Genomic DNA, 18,127 nt, shown 5'->3' with positions numbered 1-18,127 from the left:
GATCGCCCTGGTCGAATGCGCCGTAACCTGAAAAGGGGGCGCCCGCCCCTTCAGGTAATAGGCCTGAAGCACAACCTGTCTGATCCACCTAGAAATGGTGGCCGACGAGACCGCCAGACCTTTTTTAGGACCATTCACCGACACGAACAGTGAGTCTGACTTCTGTAACAGAGCCGTAGCAGATAAGTACACACGTAGGGCCCGAACTACATCCAGGGAATGCAAGGTGGCCTCCTTCGGGTTTTTCGGCTGAGGACATAAGGATGGTAACACAATGTCCTCATTGATGTGAAAAGCCGAAACAACCTTTGGGAGAAAAGACGGCTGCGGCCGCAGCACCACCTTATCCTCATGGATGACCAAATAAGGAGCCTTGCAGGACAGGGACGCCAGTTCAGACACCCATCTGATCGAGGTAATTGCCACCAGAAAAAACACCTTCTGTGACAGAGTCAACAGGGGGATCTTTCGAATGTCCTCAAAGGGAGCATCTTGAAGCACCGAGAGGACTAAATTCAAGTCCCATGAGGGCAGTGGAGGACGCACAGGAGGGGCCACATGCCGGACCCCCTGCACAAACGTACGCACTAAGGAGTGCGCTGCCAAGGGTCTCTGACAGTAAACAGCCAGAGCCGAAATCTGACTCTTAACCGTACTCAAGGCGAGAGCCTGGTCCACTCCCCACTCTAAGAACAGCAGAATCCGGGACACTACGCAAGTACGGGGGTGCCATCTCATCTCCTCACACATAAAGATGTAGGCCTTCCATGTACGATGGTAAATCTTCCGTGAAGTAGACTTCCGTGCACGTAGCATGGTAGAAACCACCGAGCCTGATAGGCCCCGGTCCTTCAGAACCTGGCTCTCAACAGCCACGCCGTTAAAGCCAGCGACTGTAAAGCAGGGTGGAAGATCGGACCCTGTGACAGAAGATCTTCTCTCAGGGGTAGACGCCAAGGGACGTCTGCCACCAGACGCACCAGGTCTGCGTACCAGGAGCGGCGCGGCCAATCTGGGGCGATCAGGATTGTTGGAATCCCTTCGGCTTCCACTCTGCGCAGCAGGCGAGGAAGAAGCTTCAGGGGAAGGCGTAAATTAGGTGATAGTGACCCCAAGGTGCCACCAACGCTTCTGACATGTCCGCCCACGGGTCCTTTGACCTGGCCACGAACCGTGGCACCTTTCGATTGAGACGGGACGCTAGAAGGTCCACATCTGGAGTGCCCCACTTTCGGCACAGAGCCTGAAACACCTCCAGGTGGAGTGGCCACTCTCCTTGGTCTAGTGTTTGGCGACTTAGGGAGTCGGCTTACCAATTCTATACTCCCAGAATGTACACGGCCGATAGAGCCGGAACAGACCTTTCAGCCCACCAACGGATGTGCGCGACCTCCATCGCTGCAGCTGAGCTCTGCGTGCCTCCCTGATGATTGACGTATGCCACGGCCGTGGCATTGTCGGACTGGATCCTGACCGGTCGGCCCTGCAGATCCAGGGACCACCTGGCAAGGCACAGCTTGATTGCTCGGAGCTCCAGTACATTGATTGGCAGGCGGAACTCCTCCTGAGTCCCGCCCAACCGGAGAGGCTGGCATCCGTCGTGACCACTGTCCAATGGCACGGCAGAAACGACTTCCCGGTCCGAAGCACCGGAGACGTCAGCCACCACACCAGGGAAGACTTGACCAGATGACTCAACTGAATCTGGCAACCCAGAGATGAAGGGAGCTTGTCCCAACGTGACAGAATTTCCTTCTGTAGCACCCGGGTGTGGAATTGGGCATACGGAACTGCCTCGAAAGAGGCCACCATCAGACCCAGAACCCTCATGCAGAATCGAAGAGATGACCACTTCTGGGTCGACAACTGCAGCACCGCAGATTGCAGTGTCTGGAGTTTCTCCGCTGGGAGAAAAACTCTTGCCTCCGCGGAATCCAGGACTAGCCCCAGGTATTCCAGTCACTGAGACGGAACTAACACTGACAGATATCCCACGATAGCGATACCTCGCTGCCTCAGCAGGGCTAGTATCGGGATGAGCACCTTGGTAAAAACCCGTGGTGCCGATGCCAGGCCGAACGGGAGGGCCACAAATTGAAAGGGGTCCTCCCCGATCGCAAAGCGCAGAAATCTCTGGTGCTTTGTGTATATGGGAACATGTAGGTATGCGTCCATGATATCTAAGGACGCCATAAAGTCCCCCTGATGGAGCGCTGCTATTACCGAGCGAATCGACTCCATCCTGAATTTTTGCACTTTGACAAAACAATTGAGGGCCTTGAGGTCCAGGATTGAACAGACCCCTTCCTTCTTGGGGACTACAAACAGATTGGAGTAAAACCCCTGAAACCGTTCCATCGAGGGAACTAGCACAATCACTCCCCTGCCCAGTAGCTCCTGGACAGCCCCTGACAGATCCCTCCGGCGATCCGGAGGAAGCTGGAGGTTGGAAGGAAAAAATCTGTTTGGTGGACAAGAGAGAAACTATCTTGTACCCCGAGGATACTACTTCGCAAACCCAATGGTCGGAGAGAAGAGACCTCCACCGAGCCTCAAATTCGCGAAGCCGGCCCCCCAGTACCAGGTGCGCTTCTCCCCTGCAGCGGGGGTCTTAGCACCTTGAAAACTTTTTCCTGCCACACTGGGCGGGCGAAAAAAACGCTTGGGGGAAGTAAAAGAGGGCCCTTGCTTACGGTGAGGCTCCTTGCCCTTCCCAGACTGTGGGAGCAGAGTGCTCTTACCGCCTGTGGCATCCTTTATGTCGTCAACCAGGGACGCCCCAAAAAGCCCTCCACCCTTAAAGGGTAAACCCACCAAGGTCTTCTTGGAGGACTGGTCCGCAGACCAGCACTTCAGCCACACAAGGTGGCGTAGTACCACCGCGTAGGCGGAGGCCCTGGAAAGCAAGGGGAGCATATCCAGGGCCGACTCACAGACAAACTTCAGACCCTGAACCAACTGTTCAGCCAGGTCCTTACAGGTCTCGGAAGCATCCTGCGCCTCCAGCTCCTGTAGCAAAAACTTTGCCCGTTCGTAAGTGTCTGCGACACCAGAGTCCCGGCCAAAACCGGTCTTACTGCCGAACCCACTACTGTGAACATGGAGCGGGCCACAGCCTCCACTCTACTGTCTGCGGGGTCCTTAAAGGCGAGAGCCCCTTCCACCGGCAATGTGGTGGCTTTGCTCAATCTGGACACGGGAGGGTCCACTGTCGGAGGAGAGACCCACTTTTTTAAAAAGTCCTCCTCAAAGGGATAACGGGTCACAAAGTATTTTGGAACAGCAAAAACTTTCTGCGGCGTATCCCATTCCTTGTATAACAATTTGTCCAAATATGGAATACAAGGAAACACTTTTGCGGTGCAGGGTGGCTTGCAGAACCCAAAAGGGACCGGCGCATCCGATGCCTCCGCCAAATCCTCAAGTTTCTGAGTATCTCGCACCGCAGAAATAAGAGCTCCAACAAATTCCTTATTCACCGACACTGAAGCAGCGTCATCCTCGCTGTCCACGTGTGTTAAGCCCGCATCATCGGACATGACAGAACCAGAGGCAGAAGCAATAGCAGGGTATGATTCTGTGTCAGAGACATCCCCAGAAGCAGGCTCAGGGAGGGGGCGCTTTTTATCCCCCTTCTGGCCACTTGTCGCTTCAATCCTGGTGAGAAACGCCTCAAGGACAGCCGTCATTGCTTCAACAGATGCGGCAGGGGCATTAAGGGTTAACTCTGGCATTGCTGGGGCAGAAGCTCCTGGTTCAGGCTCCATGATGTCCCACCATTGTGCCACCCTAGCACTGCAAGCAGAACAACCCACCGGTCACCTCCTGGCTGCAAAAATAGAAGGCAGGGGCCCCCAGGGAACTCACCACCCCACCCGGTTGTAGTGTGAGCTGAAAACGCTGAGAAGTGCTGGCTGCGCTGTCTCTCAGGGAGTGATTCACGGTCTTTTGCAGCGCTACTTCAGGCACTAGAGGCCAAGACTTTTCCAAGATGGCTGCCGTCTGAGGTAAAAAAAACACCATGCGGGCTACAAGAAAATGGCCGTCGCCCATGTAAACCGCGTCTGCGGCAAAACGCAGTTTAAAAACCCAGTGACACAGCACAACACACACAGCAGCACCCCCAAACGTAAAAGAATCACAGCACCCCGCAACGCACGGTCCCCGGTAGCGATAGAACCCCAGCCGCCACTCAGCATGGAGAAGGAGGGAGAGGAAAGGGAGAGAGGAAAGCAGGGCAGACCCTCATTCGACCTCCCCAGGAAAGCACCAGCCAGACCACCTTGCCAGGGCAAGGGGCCTACTTACCCGTCCTGCGACCACCGGCTGGAGGCATTCCGGACAGAACCAACGTCCGCTAAACGGCATGGCTGTCGGCCAGAAATACTGTCACAAGGCCATAGAGACCGGTCATATGTGTGCTCTGGATGTAGTTCCCCGGCCGCCCCTGGAGCAACTGGGCATGTCGTGGACGACCCAGAGCTGAGGGCCGGCACACGCTCGATGGTCGAACATGGGGGGACTACAAGAGTCAAGACCCAGCCTGTCACCCAGTCGGCAGTTGATAGAAGAATCTCAGGATTCAAAAATGCAGGAACAAAACAAATAAAAGCGAAAAATCCCCAAAAAAAAACTAGAGTACAGGGACTCCAGAAGGGCCATGTCTTTCCTGACATTAGGCAGAAAAAAGCTGGAGCTGCTGAGGCAGAGTGTGGGTTATGCCCCCTGGGAGGAGCTGTACTGAGGAAAGTGTTGTTAACACTAAAAGTGCTGTTTTTCTGTCTAACTCTCCTGGAAGGAAGGATATAATACCCTAAGGTCAAAGGCTGCTGTGTCCGTCCATGAACGGAAGAGAAAATTGAATGGCTGCAGACTCCACTGGAAGCACTGATAATTTATTGGAATGTCAAATACAAGCTAAAAACATTACAGCACAAGAGCACTTACAGGTAGGAAGGTAGATGTATTTCACACACCACAGCCCTTATTCAACAAGTGCCGTGGCGACATTGCTAATTGAATAAGAGTCATGTGCGTGAAACACATCTACCTTCCTACCTGTCAGTGCTCTTGTGCTGTGATGTCTTTAGCTTGTATTTAACATTCCAATAAAGTATCAGCGCTTCCAGAGGAGTGTCCAGCCATTCCATTTTTGTGTGCCTAGTCCCATTGAAAACTGCCATTCAAGGCAAATAAAAAAAACAAATATAAACATTCAGGAGGCCTTCTAAACTCATGATAAGTGGCTGCTTAGTAGTGGTTTGCTTTTAAGAGACTTACCAAGCGTGAGCTAAAAGATTTGTAAGTTAACATAAGCATCAAAGCATTTATGTATGCTGTAGTTTACCTTTTTATAGTGGATAACATAAACTGTTTATGAATTCATGTAGCTGCAGCAGCATGGTAATATTAATATGACTTCTATCCCTAGGCACCTTTTACAATATAGGAGATCAGTCTGGATATGGTGAGGACCATTGCCAGTTTGTTGACTCATTTCTTGATGGGAGAACAGGACAGCGAATTTTGCCAGAGCAGCTGACAGACAGAAAAGGTATCATTGCAATATTATATTTAGATAGATATATCTATATACAGTAAATATATGTGTGTGTGTGTGTGTATATATATATATATATATATATCTATATACACACACACAAACACAAGGGGTGTTCAAAAAGTTTCCACACTTTAATATTTAATAGAGTTGAAAAAAAACAGCAGAAACTTTTTGAAGAACCCTCCTATAATGAAATAACCTTGTTGACTTATATGCTTGGTAAATGTTTTATACCAAGTGACAATACAAAAATCTGCTCATGAATACTTTATTCTTAAGTGTGCACGAAGCTACAATTTTTTTTATTCTTTTTTAGTTTAGGTGGAGTGTGGAAAGGTTAAAACCTCCATTTTATTAATGTGAGCTTCTGCTGGGGAGATTCACCCTTATTATTGGTTATGGTGTCCATTGTTGACAGTACAGAAAGGGAGGGAAGATCCAACATTTTTTTAAGTTGCCACAAGAAACAGGAGGGTGAGAGGTAACCTTCTATCCCTGGGGATATTTGTTATGGTGCCAATTGTCCATGAGGAGTTATCCTGTCCAGCTGATCTTTTCCCTTACTGACATACCATGCACTTTGGACTCTGGAGTGACACCAGAACATGAGAGTTTTATTTGCTACCTTTGCTTCTGTTCTTACTTATAAGAGAATATGAAGGATCTCTTCAGATCTTTTGGGATTAGTACAGCTCCTGGTGTACTTCTGTGCCAGGCTGGACATGAGTGTCACATTTCTCATAAACCCTAATGATGGTGTCCTGTCCATCCTTCTCTCCTGGCCATTCACAAAACACAGTCCATGTGTTTTGTGAATGTTCAAGGGGAGAGGGGGAGCAAGAGCTGTACCAATCCTGACAGCTAAAAGAAATTGAACACCTTGAGTCGCTCAACTGTAAAAAACAAAACAAAAAAAAACATGCAGATTAGGCCTTTTAACTATGTCCGACTTGTTTACTTGCTGTAGGTGGGTCAGAAAGTATTGAGGAAATCACAACAACCAGATAATTAGCAGAGGAAAGGCTACTATGGATGTACCTGTATTGCTGCAGGTTGGCCCTGTGGCTTCCTCTCAGCAGGGTCCGGGTGCCAATCATGAAATCTGCAATAGGAAGCACTTTTGAGCTCTTCAGCTGTTGAAAAATCATTGATAAAAAAAAGTAATGGGTTTGCTTATCTCAGCAAACAGAAGAAATCCATTTTCTTAGGATGCCAAGGAGCAGGGAGGGGTGGGAGATGTTATTCCTAGGCTGTTCCAACAGCTCTGACTGGTTGCCAGTGTCCAATCTCCTGAAGGTAGCTATATAACCCTACCTCAATGAATTCCCTCCTGTGTCCCCTACTGAACAATCAAGAACGAAATGCAATTAGCTGAATTTCTAAAGTTTAGTCACAGCTCTTTCTTATTATAAAAGGTCCAATATGGATGTAATCCACCCTTAGCAATGAAATCCATACACATGCAATAATTACCTAAAAGTCCATGGTGAATGTATTCACAAAGCAATTTGTCCTGGCATTCAGAGATGGCAGGTGCAGGAGGAGGCTATGGAAAGGCAGTGTACTGCTGGAGCGCTCAAGTGTATGCTTTGATGACACAATATTGTGATCCAGTTTCACACCCACAGGAAACTGGCCTATTTATTTTTTGTAGTCCTGACTATACTAGAGAAAGAAAATGCTGACAAATCCATTAACCAAATGAATTTGGTCAGATTTTAGGATGATCAGCAGCAATAAGCTTTATATATATATATTTATATTATGCTGATTTCTAAATTGGTAAGTATAATTAAGGAAAACGTATGCTGTAATGCCGTTACTATAACAAAAGAGCACAGACTACAGTATCATCTAATAAAACACTTCAGCCAGGGGGGTGAGCTTGTTTAAATTCCAGGAAAGATATATTGTGTAATAATAGGGTTAATTAGAAGCATACTACCCAAAATTCTTTGCCCATTCAAGGCCAGATTATAAATATGCTAGCGATTGTAAGCTGTCAACAGATTCAAAAAATATGTTTCATTGCTAGTTGCCATAGATGATCATTATAGCATACAAAAAAAGATTAACTGTACAAGGAAAGTTGTACGTGAGTTTTGTTTCAGGGTTGCCCTGTTACAGTAATGTCTCAGCATGGATACAGTATATGCAGCAGTTTAAGAAATAGTTTTATCCGGAAAAAGGTATAAGCCACACTACAATGTATCTGATCACCACAAACCCAAATATTATTTCATAATTTTTTTAACCACTTCAGCCTCGGAAGGATTTCGCCCCTTCCTGACCAGGCCATTTTTTGCGATAGGCCTTAAACTCACAAATGCGCGGTCGTGCGGCGTTGTACCCAAACAAAATATGTCCCCCCCCCCCCCCCACAAAATTTGGGTGGTATTTGAACACCTCTGTGGTTTTTATTTTTTGCACTATAAACAAAAAAAAGAGCCACTATTTTGAAAAAAAAAAACATTTTGTACTTTTTGCTATAATAAATATCCACCCCCCCCCAAAAAAATTCTTCATCAGTGTAGGCAGATTATATATATATATATATATATATATATATATACACATACATACACAGGTCATTCTCAAAAAATTTGCATATTGTGATAAAGTTCATTATTTTCTGTAATGTACTGATAAACATTAGACTTTCATATATTTTAGATTCATTACACACAACTGAAGTAGTTCAAGCCTTTTATTGTTTTAATATTGATGATTTTGGCATACAGCTCATGAAAACCCCAAATTCCTATCTCAAAAAATTAGCATATTTCATCCGACCAATAAAAGAAAAGTGTTTTTAATTAAAAAAAAGTCAACCTTCAAATAATTCTGTTCAGTTATGCACTCAATACTTGGTCGGGAATCCTTTTGCAGAAATGACTACTTCAATGCGGCGTGGCATGGAGGCAATCAGCCTGTGGCACTGCTGAGGTGTTATGGAGGCCCAGGATGCTTCAGTAGCGGCCTTAAGCTCATCCAGAGTGCTGGGTCTTGCATCTCTCAACTTTCTCTTCCCAATATCCCACAGATTCTCTATGAGGTTCAGGTCAGGAGAGTTGGCAGGCCAATTGAGCACAGTAATACCATGGTCAGTAAACCATTTACCAGTGGTTTTGGCACTGTGAGCAGGTGCCAGGTCGTGCTGAAAAATGAAATCTTCATCTCCATAAAGCTTTTCAGCAGATGGAAGCATGAAGTGCTCCAAAATCTCTTGATAGCTAGCTGCATTCACCCTGCCCTTGATAAAACACAGTGGACCAACACCAGCAGCTGACATGGCACCCCAGACCATCACTGACTGTGGGTACTTGACACTGGACTTCAGACATTTTGGCATTTCCCTCTCCCCAGTCTTCCTCCAGACTCTGGCACCTTGATTACCGAATGACATGCAAAATTTGCTTTCATCCGAAAAAAGTACTTTGGACCACTGAGCAACAGTCCAGTGTTGCTTCTCTGTAGCCCAGGTCAGGCGCTTCTGCCGCTGTTTCTGGTTCAAAAGTAGCTTGACCTGGGGAATGCGGCACCTGTAGCCCATTTCCTGCACACGGTGGGTCTGGATGTTTCTACTCCAGACTCAGTACACTGCTTCCGCAGGTCCCCCAAGGTCTGGAATCGGTCCTTCTCCACAATCTTCCTCAGGGTCCGGTCACCTTTTCTCGTTGTGCAGCGTTTTCTGCCACACTTTTTCCTTCCCACAGACTTCCCACTGAGGTGCCTTGATACAGCACTCTGGGAACAGCCTATTCGTTCAGAAATTTCTTTCTGTGTCTTACCCTCTTGCTTGAGGGTGTCAATGATGGCCTTCTGGACAGCAGTCAGGTCGGCAGTCTTACCCATGATTGCGGTTTGGAGTAATGAACCGGGCTGGGAGTTTTTAAAAGCCTCAGGAATCTTTTGCAGGTGTTTAGAGTTAATTAGTTGATTCAGATGATTAGGTTAAGAGCTTGTTTAGAGAACCTTTTCATGATATGCTAATTTTTTGAGATAGGAATTTGGGGTTTTCATGAGCTTTATGCCAAAATCATCAATATTAAAACAATAAAAAGGCTTGAACTACTTCAGTTGTGTGTAATGAATCTAAAATATATGAAAGTCTAATGTTTATCAGTACATTACAGAAAATAATGAACTTTATCACAATATGCTCATTTTTTTAGAATGCCCTATATATATAAATATATATATATATATATATATATTTATTCTTCTACATATTTTTGGTAAACAAAATCGCAATAAGCGTATATTAATTGGTTTGCGCACAAAAGTTATAGAGTCTACAAACTAGGGGATAGATTTAGGTAATTTTTACTAAAAAATAACCCTACCTCAAAATTATATAATTTTTTTGTAGAGACCCTAGAGAATAAAATGGCGATTGTTGCAATATTTTATGTTGCACTGTATTTGCTCAGCAGTCTTTTTAAATGCAATTTTTTGGGAAAAAATTACTTTAATGAAATAATAATTAAAAAAAAAAAAGCCAGTAAAGTTAGCCCATTTTTTTTTTTTGTATAAATGTACAAGATTTTACGCCGTGAGAATCGTGATCTTTATTCTAAGCAAAAAAATTGTGATTCTCATTTTGGCCAGAATCGTGCAGCTCTACTCTGGACCCCTTCCTAGCCCCAGAAAATAAAACAAATAAGGAATCAGATTTTCTAAATCGTCTAGTATTCTCTAGATACTGAAGGATGCACCTCCTAACGTCCAAATTATGAAAAATACGCTCCTGTTCAAATAATTTCTTGGCCTCTATGAAACCTCAAGGCCACCTTTGGCAAAAAGGTCGGATCTGTTTTAAAAACCACACGATCCGGTAATACCTGAAAAAAGGGAGCCCTAATAGAGAGGGCTTCGAGTTCACTCACTCGCCTGGCCGTAGTGATTGCCACCAAAAATACAGTTTTGAGGGTGATCAATTTTAACGTACAGGACTCCAGTGGTTCAAAGGGTTCCCCTGTAAGGGCCTGCAAAACTAAAGAAAGGTCCCACACCGGAAAGCAGGAGACTCTGACTGGTCTCCGTCTGTTTAAGGCTTTAAAAAACCTTACTATCCATGGATCTATCGCTAGCTGTTTCTCCAAAAAAAAAAACCCGCTCAAAGCGGATACCTGTCCTTTCAAGGTGCTAAGAGCTATGCCTTTGTCTGCCCCAGACTGCAGAAACTCCAGCACTGCCACGGAACTGCGTAAGTCAAAAGAGTTTTCTGTGCACCAGCTACCAAAAAGTTTCCAGACTTTATTTTCAGGTAGATAGCCTGCATCTTCTTTTTTCTGCAGCTCAACAGAGTAGCTACTAGACGCTCAGAGAAACCTTTGCCCCTCAGCAATTCCTCCTCAGAAGCCAAGCTGCAAGGTTCCACCTCTCCACATGAGGACAGCAGATTGGACCCTGAGAAAGAAGATTCTGCTGGGCTGATAGAATCCTCAGAGGCTCTACCGCCACGCTCTTCAGGATAGAGAACCACGGTATTCTGGGCCAATGAGGCGCAATCAAAATGAGGGTTGTGTTCTCTCCCTGGAACTTCCTTAATACTGCTGGAATCAACACGGGAGAGGGGAAAACATAACATCTGGAAAATGTCCAGGTTTGAGCCAGTGCATCTAGCCCTAAACCCACCGTCCCGTCAGGGAAAAGAAAAGACCCGCTTTGGCATTTTGTCTTGAGGGGAAGAGGTCCACACATGGTACTCCCCACTTTTGGAGGACCATGTTGAAGACCCTCTGGTTCAAGACCCAGTCGCCCTCCCCTCACCTGATTTAGGTGTATTGTGGATAGGGACAGAACATTGACTTCGGACCATCTGAGGATGGTTTCTGCTAGAGTCCACAGGGATCTACTTTTTGTACCCCCCTGTCTGTTGATGTAGGCCACCGCTGGTAGGTTGTCTGACCGAACTCGCACATGCTGACCCTGAAGTTCTTCCTGAAAAGATCTGAGAGCCAGCGCTACTGCCCTCAGCTCTCTCCAGTTGGAGGACCTCCCTGCGTCCTCTCTCCCCCAGGTACCTTGTACCAATCCTGGGACCTAAATGCGCTCCCCAACCTGTGCCGCTGGCATCAGCCGTGACCATCTTGGAAACCGGTAGGATCCACTTGAGACCCTGCAACAGATTTGCCCCCTTTCTCCACAACCAGAGGGATCGTTTGACCTGATTTGGAACTGAAATTGGGGAATCCAAAGACAGCAGACTGTGGTCCCAGACCCTCAGAATAAACAGCTGAAGAGAATGGAAATCCAGCCCCGCCCACTGACCTGCTGGGAGCGTGGATTTCAGTAAGCCCAGGGCCGACATAGCCTTGCTTACTGAGACATGACAGCTGCCCTGAAGAAGCAACATTGCCTTGTCTACCTTTAGGACTTTCTCTGGGGGAAGAAAGACTCTTTGACTTGAGTCTAACACAACCTACGAAGACTACTCTTTGGGACGGAACTAGGCTTGACTTTTCCAGGTTCAAGAGCCATCCAAAATTTTCCAGGATGCCTCTTGCTACCTGAAGATCCTGAGACAACTGCTCCGGAGATGGGGCAAACAGGAGAAGGTCGTCTAGGTACGCGACTACTGAGACTCCCTTGAGTCGCAGGAACGCCAAAACTTCCATCACTTTGGTGAAGATGCGGGGGGGGGGGAAGATAATAGACCAAATCGAAGAGCTTTGAACTGAAGAAGGAACACTCCTTCCCCAGTCTTTACCGCCAACCTGAAGAACTTCTGATGGTCCTCTGCGATGGAAATGTGCAGGTATGCATCTTTCGGATCGATGCCATGAAGCAGTTTGGTGGAAGCAACGCCTTCAACCGAGTAGATCAAGTCCATTAGAATTCTCCTGTAACGTTCGGAGGCTTCAGGTTCAGAATGAGCCTGAGTTTTCCCGAAGGTTTACGGACCACAAAGACGTGGGAATAAAAGCCTTTGCCCGTCTCTAAAGTTGGGACCCGGACTACCACCTCCTGTTCCTCCAACTCCTGTAGAGAAGAAAGAAGAGCTGAAGCCTTTTCTACACACCTTGGCAGGTCGGTGACCAAGAGTCTGAGTGGGGGAGGATTTGAAAACTCCAACCGATATCCTCTTCTGATGAACCCTAATACAAATTGATTTGAGGTGATAATCTCCCACTGTGGGAGGAAGGCCCCTAACCTTCCTCCCACCGTGAACCCGTCACTGGGCCTTTTTGGGCTGTTCAGGAGGGCGAAAAATCATCCCCCAACGCCCTTTTCCCTTCTGTCCCCAGACCTTCTTTTGGTGTTCCGTTTTAGGGACTTCCGACTTCTTTTGAGGTCGAAACCTTTTTAGACTGTTCGCCATACTTCTTTTTAATGGGAAAGGCTTTCTCTTTGTCAGCTGTGCGGTCCAAAACAGCCAGAGGAAACACCATACCTGAGGGGCCGGCGGGAGAATGAGGCTTAAATCTTGTAATTGAAAGAGGTGTTTCCTGAGAAGGGAGGAGCCAGGTCCTCTTTAAGGTGGCTGTCCTGAAAGACAGCCTAGGGAAAATTCATTTTCACACAATCACAAAAACAAAGTTTTATAAAGTAAATGCTTTAAACAACATAAATAATAGTTTGAAATGAACATTGAACTTTCAGACATCAATGGCATGTGGTAAGTAAATAGTACCTTACCCTTATTCCAGAAGGCTTGTGCTGCAAGGCAAGTACAGAAAGGCTGAAATGAATATGCTGGCATAATCAACTCCATGAAACAAAGTGAGGCGATAGCGGTCAACCTAATAAAGTTCTCAGATCAGGCTAAATCTACCCAAATTCCTGCACCTTCATATCTCAGATCAGACCCATTCCTTCACCTTCGCACCTCAGACTTGCCCCAAAACCATCACAACTCAAAGCAGCCCCAACTCCTGCAACCATCACACCCACTCCATTTCTCTCCACCTTCTCACTTTAGATCAACTCCATTTTCTGCACCTGCTCACCTCAAATCCTGCACCTTCACACCTTGGAACAGCTCCAATTCCTGCACCATCATAACTCAAATGAGGCCCAATTTGTGCACCTTCACACTTCAGATCAGTCCTGATTCCTTGCCCTTCCCACCTCTGATCACCCCAATTCCTGCACATTCAGATCTCAAATAATCCCCCTGCACCTTCACACCTTAGATCAGACCCAATTCCTGCGCGATCACATTTCAGACCACCCTAGTTTCTGCACCTTCAGATCTCAAATAAATCCTTAAGCATGTACATTCACACCTCAGATCAGCCCAATTTCTGTACCTCCGTATTCAGAGGAGACAACATCCTGCACCCCCACACCCCGGGGATCAGCCCAATTCCTGCACACCTTTACACCACAAAACACCCCAAAACCTGGACCTTTACACTTGGATCAGTCCCAATTCCTGTATTCTCTCACCTCAGATCAGCAACAAATTCCTAAATGAGCACAGCTCAGATCAACCCAATTTCTGCACATTCATACCTCCAATCAGTCCCATTTCTGCACCACATCTCAGTTCATACCCAATTCCTGCACCTTCACATCTATTATTCCCTATTCTTGCACCACTGCACTACAGATAAATACCAATTCCTGCACCTTCACATCTATTATTCCCTATTCTTGCACCACTGCACTACAGATAAATACCAATTCCTGCACCTTCACATCTATTATTCCCTATTCTTGCACCACTGCACTACAGATAAATACCAATTCCTGCACCTTCACAGCTCAGATCAGTCCCAATTCCTGCACCTTCACACCCAGTTCAGTTTCACTTCTTACACCATCAGACACCTCATGTCCGGTCCAACACCTGCACAGCTTAGTTCAGTCCCCATTCCTGCAACTTCACACCTCAGATCAGTTCCAATTTTTGTAACTTAAATTAGTAGTTCTCAAAAGCTGGTTAATTACCAGTCCAAAATGAGAGCAGGCAGCCTGGGGTGTCCAACTCAACACCAGATCTAGCCTGTCTCATGTGGGGGTGCAGTAAAATTTGTCAGGGGGGCAGAGGATCCGAGGTCTGCAGGGCAAAGTAGAGGGGTAAGCATATCAGAGAAAAGGCCAGCAGGGCATAGGAAAAGCGTCAGCAAGGTGAAGGACAGGGATAAGCAATGGCGAGGACAGGGGTCAGCAGGGCAGAGGATGGGTTAAGCAGGGTAGTGTACAGGGGTCAATAGGGACTAGGACAATGGCGGAGGACTGGGCTCAGCAAGAACAAGGGCCAACAGGGTGGAGGACAGGGGATAAGCAAGGAAGAGGATGTGAGGTCAGCAGGGCAGAAGGCAAGCCTAGCAGGGTGAAAAACATGGGGGCCAGCAGGGCAGAGAATTGATTAAGCACAACAGTGATCATTAGGAAACAGGGTTAGCAGGGCTGAGAATTAGGTCAACAGGGCAGTGTACAGGGGTCAGCAGGGCATGAGAAAGGAGTCAGCCGGATAAAGTAGAGGGGTCAATAGGGTAGAGGCCAGGGGCAAGCAGGGCAGAGGATGGGGTCAGCCGGGCATAGGACAAGGATCAGGAGGGCAGATAAACACTCTGCAAATGGAGCCTGTCTGATCTCAACTATACGCTGTGTGGAGACAAAGATTTCTCTGCATGTCCTTTGCCAAGCCTGTGTGCACTGCAGGATGGAAGGAGGAACTCACTGAGCCAGCACAGCATCTATGAAGGGGACTGGGCAGGCACATCACACACTAGATCCGGTCACGCTGAACACCGCTCAATGCAATCAAAGCGGCATGAGATGGGAGGGTTTTTAGGTGGGCGGAAACTAGCCACGTTCCTGTCTGTGAGGGGGTGCGAGTCCCATGCTTCCAACACGTGCAGTCATAAATGAGACTGCGTGCCGAGGGGGTCACCAACCCCTGCTCTAAAGTAGGACTATTGTGCATGATATCCTAGTGCTCCACAGGCAGCAATGCAGTTGCTTATATGAACAGCTGAAAGGTTACTGCTAGAACACTGCGGACAGATCTGCAGCCTCATGAACAATGCTCAGTGTATATTATTGACATATGACTCAATTCCACATTCTTAACTGCAAATGATCTTTTCCCCCATTCACAGGATTTTACAGATCAGTACGCCAGCAGCCAGTAGAATTTGGGGATATAGGAGGTCGAACACACACCAGCTATGTCCATTGGTATGAATGTGGAATAGCAATACCTGGAAAGTGGTAAGAAGGCTTCCACGACAGATTCATGGACTCACTTCAACTGCCATCATCGTTTCTATAGAGAATGCGCTAGCTTCAGTCTACTCATTACCTTCGTGTCTACTAATGTAAAATATGTATGAAATCTTTCAAGCAATTTATTTTATTATGGAGATAACAGACTGCTTCCATATTTATCAAGATTAATACTAAGGATATTGTTTTCATAGGATAAAATCTCGGGAAGCTGGCTCCCTGGTTTTGGTATTTTAAGAAGAGCAGTGTATGTTATTTATCAGTGTTGTAAGAAATATTTTGATGCAAATTTCTATTCAATATACAGTATTCTTGAAATTAAGTTTAATTGAGAACGCGGTAATCTTCATCTAGCTTCATCGTAATTTAATTTATTTTACTGAAAAAAATAAAAAAGTGTGGTTTGCAATTAACCACACGAGGACCTTATTCCTTTTACTGTATTTCATGAAAACAATATTTAAAAACATAGATTTTATAACCAGCACTGGGGACTATACCTAGTAACTGGATGTTTTGGAATGGGTATGAAAATCCATGAAATATATGCAGGAAACTTTGAAACTGAGCTGGAGAGTATAATACAGCAGATGTTTCCATTGCTGTAAATATATGTCAGTCATTAAAACGTCTCCCTCTGAGCCATACCCACATTGTGGATACAGTAAATGGACTGACGATTCATTCTAATGAGGCAGGTACTTAATTGTGTTCATTTGGTGCAAGGTTCCATTTTCTTTTTTTCCGGCAAAAATGTATTTTTAAAAATTAACATAAGCATGTGATTTATAAATAGATGTGTAATTAACTTTCTACAGAATGTACAGTATATCCAATACATCTTTATTTCAAAAAGCTTCAAAGTTTTGTATCTGAGAAAAGCCTTATATGACCTCTACAATAAAGACATCGATTTTGTTTTTTATCATTAGTATTACATTTTATTGTGTGACACCTACATTGCAAATGTGCTGTTTAAATTAAAACAAATCAAAATATCCATTGGAGGAGGGGCTCTAATTTGTACCTTTATTTGAAGAAGACAGCAGTATGACAGTTTTAGAAAATATAACCATTTAAAAAGACCATTCCTAATTTTTAAAGCGAAGAAAAAAGGGTAACCCAACAGCAATGACTACAACAGCCACGTTTAACATTACTAAAAAGACAGGCAGATTTATAGATATATCTTTTTTGATAAAAATGATACAACACACGCAAACTTTTTCCAGGTTGTCTCATTTTCAAATTTGCTGGCAGCTTTGCTTTAAAACGAAAAACAAAAAAAGCAACACCGACTGATCATGTGATTAAGGGCGTTCCCTTCTATGTAAAACATGAGGAGGAACTATATGAAAAAGTTTAATAAAAATCCATGCAGGGTATAAAACTGACCTAGATGGCTGTTCTTTCCTCAACAAAAGTAGGGTTAAACTTTAAATGGCAGATGTTTTCTGAGCATTTATGAACTGTAGTTTAACCATTTCTAAAAATAAATTGCAGTGACTATCCAGACAAATGACAGTACAGATTTGTTGTACGCTCAACAAACACCAAAAAGAGTAGAAATAAGAGGGATATGTTAGCTGGTTATGAATTAACACAAAAAAAGAAAAAAAGGAGTTTTAACATTTTATTAGGTTTTGGTGACTGTTAGATTCGGTACAGAATATCTACTTTTTACTTCAAAACAGATCTAATAGGACACATCAGAATGTTAAAAACAAATAAGTGGGCTCTAGCATGTTTTCACGTGTTTGACAAAGTTGGCTAATGTGTCAAATGCATCACTGGTTTGGGACTTTAATTTTAACTAGTGAGCAAATACAATCAGAAGCAAGAAAATAATCATTTGGTCTCTTTCTCCAGTAAAGTTGCACAACAGCAGAAAAGCAGAGAATGTTTTCATACTGCTGTGTGACGTTTCATTACAAGTTTGTAAGCATAATATTGAAGTCTGTTTGGATGGAAACAGATCTAGCAGCCAAAGTAATGATACTTTTATCGGTAACCAGGACCAGGCTGGGTATAGCCCTGACCGAATGGAGGGCGATTACGAGCATATGGATTAGGCACACTTGGAGGAGGAGTTACAGTACTACCAGGTGAAGAGGTAAATCCTGCCCTAGGCTGATAGCTACCTGGCTGGCTGGGCGCTATTCCAGACTGGGAAGCTGGGGGGACATTGTAGTTAGCAGGCTGAGAAGCTTGTGTAGTGTATGTCTGTGATGGGTAAGAGCCAGCAGGGTACTGCTGAGGAGCCTGTGATGGCAGTTGTTGTGCCTGGCCTTGAAAGTTAGGTGCAGGAGCCTGGGCTGCTTGCTGACTGTAACCAGGAAACTGCTGTGGTGCCTGTGGGGTTGTTTGCTGACTGTAGCC

General features: G+C 45.5%; 2 protein-coding genes across 51 annotated transcripts in view; one reads left to right on the top strand and one right to left on the bottom strand.

Moving 5' to 3' along the window:
- LOC120926536 (ABI family member 3 binding protein) overlaps window positions 1–16,676 on the top strand; it is a 454,839-nt gene extending 438,163 nt beyond the window's left edge. For all 50 annotated transcript variants that reach the window (XM_040336550.1, XM_040336548.1, XM_040336547.1 and 47 more), the window contains 2 exons: window positions 5,432–5,554; window positions 15,622–16,676. In XM_040336550.1, the coding sequence (XP_040192484.1) occupies window positions 5,432–5,554; window positions 15,622–15,737 (239 nt within the window). In that variant the 3' untranslated portion in view covers window positions 15,738–16,676. The remainder of the gene's footprint in view (window positions 1–5,431; window positions 5,555–15,621) is intronic.
- Window positions 16,677–17,367: 691 nt separating this feature from the next.
- The window catches only part of TFG (trafficking from ER to golgi regulator), a 46,072-nt gene continuing 45,312 nt past the window's right edge, over window positions 17,368–18,127 (bottom strand). The window contains 1 exon segment of the mRNA XM_040336599.1: window positions 17,368–18,126. Within this exon segment, the coding sequence (XP_040192533.1) occupies window positions 17,750–18,126 (377 nt within the window). The 3' untranslated portion in view covers window positions 17,368–17,749.

The sequence above is a fragment of the Rana temporaria genome, chromosome 2 (assembly GCF_905171775.1).
Source record: "Rana temporaria chromosome 2, aRanTem1.1, whole genome shotgun sequence".
In the NCBI taxonomy this organism is placed as follows: Eukaryota; Metazoa; Chordata; class Amphibia; order Anura; family Ranidae; genus Rana; species Rana temporaria.
The sequence above is the reverse complement of the archived record's forward strand: the minus strand, read 5'-3'. Positions and strand labels throughout refer to the sequence as shown.